This window comes from Podarcis muralis, chromosome 2 (assembly GCF_964188315.1).
Source record: "Podarcis muralis chromosome 2, rPodMur119.hap1.1, whole genome shotgun sequence".
Taxonomy (NCBI): Eukaryota; Metazoa; Chordata; class Lepidosauria; order Squamata; family Lacertidae; genus Podarcis; species Podarcis muralis.
Window position 1 is genome coordinate 6,957,892 of NC_135656.1, and position 10,554 is coordinate 6,968,445.

General features: G+C 43.9%; 1 protein-coding gene across 1 annotated transcript; it reads left to right on the plus strand.

Annotated features, from left to right (window-relative positions):
* The first annotated feature begins 3,214 nt into the window (after positions 1-3,214).
* LOC114593006 (keratin, type II cytoskeletal 6A-like) lies at positions 3,215-10,302 on the plus strand. Its single transcript, XM_028721468.2, has 5 exons — positions 3,215-3,510; positions 4,809-4,981; positions 7,092-7,152; positions 7,798-7,893; positions 10,106-10,302. Exons 1-5 carry the CDS (start codon positions 3,262-3,264, stop codon positions 10,169-10,171), a joined length of 645 nt encoding a protein of 214 aa, XP_028577301.2. The 5' UTR covers positions 3,215-3,261; the 3' UTR covers positions 10,172-10,302.
* The last annotated feature ends 252 nt before the right edge of the window (positions 10,303-10,554 follow it).

Here is a 10,554-nt window from a genome sequence, read left to right on the forward strand (position 1 = left end):
CACAGATGGGGCTGCATCTGCTAGGGTTGCCATGCAGTGGTCAATTCAGATTTACGATTTGAAAATATAACTGATATTCTTAGTTACTTCATCACCACTCATGCATTGCACTGATGTAGTTATGTAATACCTCTGCCATTTACTCTTCCTCCCACTCTGACTATCAAAAGATGTGAGATCTGTTCTCCATAGGTATCAGGATTGGAGAACACACACAGGGCATCTGTCTATTCTATATATTTCACTGTGCATCATGCAGTTCTGCCATTACCATTTACTGTGCTTTTCATTAGCTAACCATATGTTTTTTAAGTACATTTTTAATTTTCACATCTCCCATAAAGTACACATTGAAGTTAAAATGCATTAATTGTCCCCTAATAAAAGCAATTCATTACTTTCTGAAAATAATGGGCATAATATGTATGTCTCTTCTGACAAATTAATGGGATGGGGACCTGTGGTCTTGTTTCCTTCTATAGCTAACAATACTTTATTGTGTGTGCGTGTGGGGGAAGAGTTGCAGGGCAAATGTTAAAGGCTTAAACCTCTTCCCTCAACACTGTAAACCTGATTCAGTTCCCCCTCAATGTAGTCATTAAAATATAATCAGGAAATCAAGTAGTGGATTTCCCTTTCCATATTTAGTTTTATCCTTAAGAGTGATTGGGTAATGCTGCATAAAAGCCAACCATCATGGGATAACATTCATTCTTTCCATGTGAAATACCTTCCAGAGGAAATAAAAAAGGATTGTCATTTGTAATATTGGTTTCCATAAAACATATTGGGTCCATGAACATTTTTCTTGGATGGTTTTTCTCTGGAATAATACAGAAAACACAAACCCTACCTATATAAAATTCGTGAAATTTGAATGCTCTTCCAAAGACAAATGTGTTTCAGTGGTTCACTGAAAACATTCTCGGTTTTCTAACAAGCTAAAGTCTTTGGGATTAGGAAGCAGAAATCAGTAAAAAATGAAGAAATTGTTTCAGTGTTTGCAGTAAAAATAGTAGCATTCTTTTGTGTTCTTTGTTGCTGTTTTCAAAACAATAACACTTCTACAGCTTAGCTGGCTTTACCTTGGCCTTGGGTGAATTAATTTCCCCAGAATGTTATGCCATTATGTATAAGAGCCTGGAAACAAGTATCAAGACCAGAATGGTCTTTGCATAATCAATATGTAGCAGAATCACCTGGAATAAGCAAAAGGGTCATATCAGTTTATTGGCTCCATGACTGATGGCTCATTGTAAGGAAAGGAGATGTATTTCTGGTCTATAATTGTACTCAAACCACCACAGCACTTGTATTACTTTTGTGTTTATGTTGAAGTCTTTCCAATTTCATGCCATCTCCGTAATAAAACTGCTGTCGATCTAAGCTGTGTGCATTGATTTTGACTGTGTGGGGCTCCTTTCATACAACTTGCTTTAAGGCCCGTTCTTGTGTTGCCACCCTCTAAACCTCTCATGGAAAAGGCACATGAAGAAGGGCCTCAGAGGATGATCTCAGAGCTCAGGTAGGGCCAAATGCAGAGAGGCCGTATACCTCAGTACCTTGAGGTATTGCGGTCCTGATCCAGTCAGACCAGGATCGGTGTAGTATGCTCAAACCGTCTTGCCTCAGTGAGCAACCTGGCTGCTGAATTCTGCACTAACTGAAGTTTGCAAACCATCTTCAGGGGGAGCCCTACGTATAGCGCATTGCGGTAATCAATGCGTTGCAATATGAGCACCTCCTGTTTCTCCCAGTGACAAACTTGAGTATATGGGTCTACACTTGTGGCATCACTGACTTCACAATGGGTGTTGCACCTGACGAAGGAAGACCGCAGGAATGTCAAAAAGAAAGAAAGAAAGAAAGAAAGAAAGAAAGAAAGAAAGAAAGAAAGAAAGAAAGAAAGAAAGAAAGAAAGAAAATGTGCCTAATTGAGAATCATTCTCAAGGGAGCTGCCTCAGCAGCTCTCGCTGAGCTTCAGATAGCCTCTTCTATTCCCATCATGTTCAAAGAAGAAAAAGTCACTTGTTAATTTATATGAAGTTAAAAGCAATGCCTTTAGGAAACTCCAGCACTCTAAACTACAGGCTTCTATGGGATAATTATTCAAGCGAATTTCGATGAGATAGTGATCTGACATGGTCAACTCTTCCTGTCTATCTCTTCCTGGCTCTATTTAAAGGTAAAGGGACCCCTCACTGTTAGGTCCAGCCGCAGACAACTCTAGGGTTGTGGCATTCATCTCGCTTTACTGGCCAAGGTAGCCGGTGTACAGCTTCCGGGTCATGTGGCCAGCATGACTAAGCAGCTTCTGGCGAACCAGAGCAGCGCACGGAAACTCCGTTTACCTTCCTGCCGGAGCGGTACCTATTTATCTACTTGCACTTTGATGTGCTTTCAAACTGCTAGGTTGGCAGGAGCAGGGACCGAGCAACAGGAGCTCACCCGATCCCGGGGATTTGAACCAGTGACCTTCTGATCGGCAAGCCCAAGAGGCTCAGTGGTTTAGACCACAGCGCCACCCACATCCCTTTACCTATGTTTATTACCTCCCTATTTTATCCCTTGTGAAAAGTCTTTGATGGTTGCCTTTGGTGTGTCGTCTGGTGGCAAATGGCTAAAAACATGCAGTGGCCAGTATGTGTCTTTGATGTAGGGCAGGGTGGCTCATAGCTGAGCCAGCATCTATAAAATATCTAGTTTTGGAGCTCAGAAGTTCAGCATAGACTGTTGGACCCAGTGCTATGCATCGAAGGCTACCTGGGATTCGCTTTGATGCTTCTTCAGGGCATTTCATTGGCAGATTTAAGTGCTGCTTGGTAATGTTTATTTTACTTACTGTTCAGAAGAAAAACTGTAATCTTCTCACCCACTTCCCTTTGTATTGCTTCTGAATCTAATTTTAAAAGAACCATCATGCATTGGGCAAGACACAGGGTTAGGAAATTCCACTTACCAGTTTTACAAGTCGTCAGGACATTACGTTAGCTACATGAAGTGATGAAAATAATGGAAAAGGCCTCATGCCAGACATACCAAAGAGATTGATTCAGGCCAATTACCTGTGATCTCCAGCTGCCAAATCCAGCTCTCCAATGAGATAAAAAGGGGGAACGCGTGAGCATCCCAGAGGATCCTTTCACCTTGGCTGTCCAGCAGTCTTGTCTCATCTCTCTTTGTTTGTTTCCTCTTCTAGCCCTGAGAAGAATTTTAGCACATCTTCAGCTGTTATCCCAGGTAGCTGAACTAGCTTTAGCATGGTTTCGGTCTCCTGGGGAGGTGGTGCAGGCTTTGGACGTGGTGGCTTTGGCAGCATAAGCCTCTATGGCTTAGGAGGTGGTGGTGGCTATGGAGCTGGTGCAGGTGGCATCCATGAGGTTACCGTCAACCCAAACCTCCTGGCGCCTCTTAACTTGGAGATTGACCCCACCATCCAGAAGGTGAGGAAGGAAGAGAAGGAGCAGATCAAGACACTCAACAACAACTTTGACTCCTTCACTGATAAGGTAAGTTTCTCTCTTGATGCCATCCTAAAAACTTTACGCTACTTTAAAACAAGTTTCTTCCTGCTACTGTTTAAACAAGCTCTACCTACAGACAATATAGGGCAGCTATTTCTTTCCCTGCTTTCTATATCCTACCAACATTTCTTTGCTAGAAATAGACACAGCCGTGTACAGTGGTAGTTCGGTTTTCAAAAGTCTCTGTTGATGAAAATTTTGGTTTTCGAACGCTGTAAACCCAGAAGTAAATGCTTCAGTTTTTGAACATGTCTCGGAAGTCGAACATGCCATGCGGCTTCCGTGTTGAGTTTTCCGCATTGATTGTTCGGTTTTCAAACATTTCAGAACTCAAACGGTCTTCCAGAGCGTATTAAGTTTGAAAACCGAGGTACCACTGTATTTGTAGAGCATCCTTGCTCTCACATCATGGATCCTTTCCTGATGGTTAGTCAGAGATGGGGAAGAACTACAAATCCCATTATCCCTGGTTATGAACAATGGCAGCTGGGTATAATGGGAACCAAAGGCTCCGCACACCTGCTGTAGTTGGATCCAGTTTCATTCTCCTTCTGCAGTGCATTGGCACATTATGCAAGATCAAATTCTCTAACACTGAAGGTCTGGTTCTTCAGCTAAAACAATGGAAAATGTTTAGATAGCTTTGTGTGCCTTGCATAGAGTTCAGCTTTTGCTTGTCTTGTGAGAAAGACCTAGAGATGATGAAATTTGAACAAGGTGCTTCCAGTTCATAGCTCAAGCTCTTAAAACGCTGTACCCACTTATGCAATATGTGAGAGTAAATGAGAATTTAGCATGGGATTGCCAGGAAGAAATGAGAACATGAATAAAGATGGAGGTTGTAGTTGAAAGACCAGGTAGCCGTGCAAGATATCAGACTCCACTGCTTGGTATGTACCGGCAGCTGAGAGCCCAAACTTCACCATGCTTTTTTTTTTTTAAAGCAACCAATAGACACAATAAGATGCATGTGTCAAAAGATAACACTTCCCAGTTTCATTCCTATATCTTTCCATTTATCCACCATCTGCATCATTTGATACTAACCACTCTTTGAGCTGCTATTAATACTAACTCATTAGGTACAACTGCCAGCTTCCTGTAACATTTTCTATGTAAAGTATTTGCTGTGGCAATTTCTTGCAATCTACTGAAAAACAGAAGGGAAAGATGTCAGGATATTACCTCCTTTGAAGGTGGTATAGCTTAGCAACCCATATTCTGTTTTGTCTGTACACAATGCCAACATTCAACATATTTTTGTCTTGGTGGGATACATTCAGGTCTGTTTCCTGGAGCAAGAGAACCAAATGCTAGAGACCAAATGGAGCCTTGAAATTTTATTTGAGTCATACGTCAGTAATATAAGAAGAGAACGGGATAATATTACGGGACAGAGACCACAATTAGACATGGAATTGAACATGCAGGATACTGTGGAGGACTTCAAGATAAGGTGGGTATTGTAAAATTATTAATATTGCTATCATCATCATTGTTGCATGGTAGGGGGTTGGACTAGATGATCCTTGGGGTCTCTTTCACATTTACAATTCTGTGATAACCACAATTAATTTATAAATCTACTTCTGCACAATTATCTCAAGGGGGAGTGCAGTTAAAAACACAAACAAAAAAACCCCAACTAGTTTAAAGCATCACGACAGCAGATCCATTTAAAAGAAGACAATGACCGCTCCCCGCTTAAAACGGGGGGCGCCCTTTGCATGGGCGCGCGCAGCCCTAGATCTGGAGTGGCCCCATCAGCATAGGCTTGGCTTTGCCTTCCCTCAGGTGGGATCTCCTGAGGGAGGTCTCCGCCCACCTCAGTCAGTTGTTCAATCCCACCTGGGGGAAGCGTTGCCAAGGAGACCAGGCCAGGTAGGGGAGGGACTACCTGCCCACACAATAGAGGGAGGATCTTACCTGGGAATCCCCACTTGGCTCCAGAGCTTCTCCCACCCTACCCACCCTCAGTTAATGTCTTCTTTTGCAGGTTAACTTTTCTTCATAGGTTTTGCAGGTTAACTTTTCTTCACAGGTATGCGGGTGCTGCTACGTTAAGGTCGCTGTTAAAGGGCCGGAAAGGAATTTCCCTGCATTGGCAGGTTTCGCCTTTCCCGTAGCAAAACGTCACAACTTTGGCGGTATCAGGCCTTGGGCGAAATCCTTTAGTCCATCTTCCTCTTTGTGGCGGCGATACCAGGGTTCCCCGTTAAAGGGGTTTCTGAAGGGAGGCTTTGACCGTACGCCTAAAGGTCGTCATAGCTCTCCCCTGCGGTGGCGGCGTAACAGGGGCGGCTATCTCTGCTTGAACATATGTTCTCCAGAGCCAGCCCATCCCCCCCCCACACACACTGCATAACCCTGATGCTCCCTAGGTCCCCGGCTGGGGACTGGGGAGGGAGAACGCCCAATGCCTGAGCCATGGTCTACCCACATTTGAAATTTAATAAAGTTGTGGCCAATTTAATCCCATAGCACGTTGTCTTGAGTCGTTATTCCACATGACGGGGGGGGGGGGACCGTGCAGGATCTGGGGACTCCACCTGTCCATGCAATACAAATTAGACTGTCAGGACAAAGACCCATTTATCCAGTTAGGGAAGTCTGTTGGAACACAGTTGTTTCTGGAAAGTGCAGGTGGTGGGTGTCTTTCAAGATGGAAGCTGTTCCACAACAGGGGCAGCCACACTGAAACCCCTGCTTTAAGTTACTTGCACATACTGCAGCAATCTGACTGAAGGCAAAAGACTGTAAAATAGACAAATGAAAAGGAGTCTGTCAGTCTTCTCCTTAGCTGACTGCTGATGCTCTAAATGTGAAGCAAAATCTCAGTCAGATGAAAATCTTATTTATTTTTGGTCACATGTCAAAAGTCAGCCTGGCTGGGCATCTTCTGGGGGCCCAAACTCCACCCATGACAAAAGCCCCAGAACCTCCTCCTCCTGCTCTTCTTCAGCATTGCAACCTGCCAGCATTCACCCACCTTTCACTCTGGCCCAAACGGTGGTGGAGGTGCTGAGAGAAAGAAGCAGTGGATGCCCCTGCCTACTTGCTCATTGGGTCTTTGCCAGGAAAGCAAGTGGGTGGCAGGTACCAATGGGGGAGGAGGAGGAAGGAGCAGATGGTGGCAGATGGCGAGGAAGTAGATTCATGGAGAGAGGGAGCAGGGCATGGAGAGTGTTCTTACCAGGGCCAACTTAAGACCTTTAGAGGCCCTAAACACTGAAAAGATTATGGTGCCCACCATGTGCAATTCAAAATAAAAATAACACTAACCAGTACAATAATGTTTTAAACAAACAAAAAACATATGTTTATTGCAAACCATAAATCATAAAAGGAATTATAATCACTCTTAGCTTCAGCAAATATCAGTCTTCAAACAGGGATGTGCCTACTTTTTTGCACATGGGTTCCATCCTTCTACTTTATTCTGGTGAAAGACCCAAAGATTAATGTGGCAGGTGACGGTGATGGGAGGCTGTGAAATAGGTGGGAAGGTCTTTTCTTCCACTCATCCAGTGGTAATGAGTCACTCAATTTCCCCCTCCCTCCAACAGGTATGAAGATGAGATCAACAAGCGCACAGGTGCAGAAAATGATTTTGTGGCGCTCAAGAAGGTGAGTGGGTTTCCATGAGCCAGACACAGTGATAACAGCAAGAACCTTGATTGAACTACATACCGTATTTTTCGTTTTATAAGACACACTTTTTCCCTCCTAAAAAGTAAGGGGAAATGTGTGTGCGTTTTATGGAGAAATGCAGGCTTTGTGCAGCTATCCCAGAAGCCAGAACAGCAAGAGGGATCGCTGCGCAGCATCTTATGGTCTGGTGCGTCTTATAGAGCGAAAAATACAGTAACTGGGAAACAGGGGCAAAGCAACTGCTTATATAAATTTCTGAAAGCCTAGGCCACTCCCACTCCCAACGTGATTGGCTGTCTAAACTTCCAAGTTGCGAATCACAACTCAGAGTTCAAGGGCCAATGGCAGAGGCCCCAATCCTGAAACGTTCTGTGATTGGACATCCTGTATCGAATGAGAGCAAAGGAGCTCAGAATCCTCAGTTCAGACTCAGGCTCAGGCAAACACAGACCACTGAATACATAACAGTAACTTCAGCACATTTGGCACAGAGTGATGGGGCCACCCCTTTAAGCAAATGCATGCTTTAACCCTTGTACTTTTAGGGGAAACTTGCGGTTTCGTTTTGGCTCTCACATCTGCTGTGGTGTTCAGCCCTTTGATCTTTTTCTCTCTTTCCAGGATGTGGATGCTTCCTTTATGAACAAGGTTGAGCTGCAAGCCGGAGTGGATTCCCTGATTTATGAAATCAACTTCTTGAGATATCTCTATGAAGAAGTAAGAACACCTTCTAGTCTTTTCAGGGAGAAAGAAAGAAGACTGTAGCAAGATGAGCCCAAACCAGCTCTGGTTTGCATTTTGCATCTCCAAGCATTGGTTGCTACCAAGAAGTTCAATCTCTAGGGCTCTACTCAGATGGCATCCTAACAGAGAGGAAGCCAGCTCCTTGTGGCTCAATCCTATACTACTCTGCTGAAGTCTAAATCAAGGATGGGAAATCTCTGGCATTCCAGATATTGTTGGACTACAACTCCCATCACCCCTCACCATTGGCCATGCTAGCTGTGGCTGATGTCATCTGGAGTCTAGCATTATCTGAAAAGCCACAGGATTCCCCAACCCTGATCCTAGAGGGAAGGAGCTGTGCATCAGAGTGAATGCAGAAATCACATGACTATACTAGCCTTTGAAGGAATTGCATCACTTGTCCAGCTAGCATGAATCTTCTTTTCATATACAGTGGAATCTTGGTTCTCAAACTTAATCTGTTCCGGGAGTCTGTTCAACTCTCAGAACTGTTCGAAAACCAAGGTGCGGCTTCCGATTGGCTGCAGGAGCTTCCAGCACTCAGGTGGAAGCCGCGTTGCACATTCGCAAACCAGAACACTTCTGGGTTTGCTGCGTTCAGGAGCCTGATTTGTTTGGGAGCCAAGCCATTTGGGAACCAAGGTACAGTGGTACCTCGGGTTACATACACTTCAGGTTACATACACTTCAGGTTACAGACTCTGCTAACCCAGAAATAGTACCTCGGGTTAAGAACTTTGCTTCAGGATGAGAACAGAAATCGTGCTCTGGCGGCACAGCGGCAGTGGGAGGCCCCATTAGCTAAAGTGGTGCTTCAGGTTAAGAACAGTTTCAGGTTAAAAACAGACCTCCAGAACGAATTAAGTACATAACCAGAGGTAGCACTGTATTACTGGAAGGCCTTGAAACTAGACCACAAGAAATCAGTTCACACACTCTTGTGCTAACATGTGGATCAGGTCTGAATTCTGATTTTGCTTCCTTTTTAGAAAACATTCAAATTTTAAAAAGAACAAAAGTAATAATAATATACATCTCAATATAATAATGTTGCAAATATTGTAATAAAAAGACACACTTATCAAATATGATTTAAAGAAAAGCAATAAGCCATCAAGCAAAAGCCAGACAATTCCACCAACCTTCTTTCTATGAATGCAGTTTTTAAAAGTAGTTTTTAAAAGTAGTGAATAGAAGGAAACCATAGGCTTTCAAAATACCAAGTATTTTGCTGGCTTTTATTATTTTCTATCACAGTGCTGGAGTACCAAATAGGCGGTGTAGGCATAGGCATATGCGCCCCAAGCCTTTTAGGGGCCCTGAGACAACAGATCAAAAAAACCTTGATAGAAAATTGAAATCAAGCTTTCTTGGTTCAATGCTATCTCAGTAGAGCATGAGCACAGTGGGGGTGGACTGCAATTTCAACTGCCATGCGGTCTCTACAGGGCTTAACCCGGCACTGCTAAATCAGTTTTGCCATTTCAGCAATTTTTACAACAGCATCTTTGCTGTTCTGCTAGAGAAGCTGCCCTAGAAGTATACCTCTTGCTCACTACTGAAATCTTGTTTCTTACTTAATATGTTGCTCAGATGCCATAATAAAATACAATCAGGACTGGAAGATGAATGGATAGACAAAATTCAAAGTTAGGCCTGACATCGAACCAACCAAGAACCAAAGAAATCTCTTGAGGTGACTGCATCCTCAATATTAGCAAGAATAGGACTTTTTTCCCCCAAGCAGGGTTGCAGATTGTTCTAGGGCTGCTGTTCTCAACCAGTGGGTCGCCAGTGTCGGACTACAACTCCCATCATCCCTGAGCTCTGGCCTTGCTAGCTAGGGGTGATGGGAGTTCTAGTTCAACAACATCTGGGGATCCACAGGTTGAGAAAGGCTGTTCTGGGGTTTCACTTTTCCATCTAGTACAGTAGAGATGGGGGAAACCTCCAGACATTGCTAGACTACCACTCCCATAATCTCTGACCCGTGGGCATGCTGGCTAGGATGATGGCAGCTGGAGTCCAGCAACATCTGAAGAGCCAAAGGTTCCCCATCTCTGAAATAAGCTTCAGGCTGCAAAGTTTCCTTGCTCAGTGTGGACCAGTGCTTGAATGTGGTAGAGATGTGGGAGTCTTTCACCTTGGTAAGCACTCTTTCTTCAACTTTTCCCCCATGTAGGAAATAGCCCAGTTGAAGGCTCACATTGCTGACACCTCTGTCGTTCTCCAAATAGACAAGAACTGAAACCGGGAACTGAACAGCATCATTGTCGAGGACAAGGCTTAGTATGAAGACATTGCCAAAAGAAGCAGGGCTGAGGCAGCATTGTTGTATCAAAGCAGGGTGAGCAGTTCTCAAGTGTTGGGGAAATGGGTTTGAAAGGAGGAGCCAGGGCTCTAAAGCCATGTATCTAGAGTGGCCATGTATCTTACTTTTACAGAAGACAGTCCCTGTTTGAGGGTATTCCTGTACCTCAAGGCATCCTCTTTGATAGGCTGTCTGACCCAACTCCATGAAAAGATAAAGAACCCTAAGAAAGGAAAACATGGAGGTCGTATCAGTTTATTGGCTTCATGACTGATGGCTCCTTGTAAGGAAAGGAGATATATTTCTGAACTATAATTGTA

Coding starts and splice junctions, on each gene's coding strand:
- LOC114593006 (XM_028721468.2), top strand. CDS start 3,262: ATGGTTTCGGTCTCCTGGGGAGGTGGTGCAGGCTTTGGACGTGGTGGC. Junction 3,511..4,808: donor TTGACTCCTTCACTGATAAG/GTAAGTTTCTCT, acceptor GGATACATTCAG/GTCTGTTTCCTGGAGCAAGA. Junction 7,894..10,105: donor TGAGATATCTCTATGAAGAA/GTAAGAACACCT, acceptor TCCCCCATGTAG/GAAATAGCCCAGTTGAAGGC.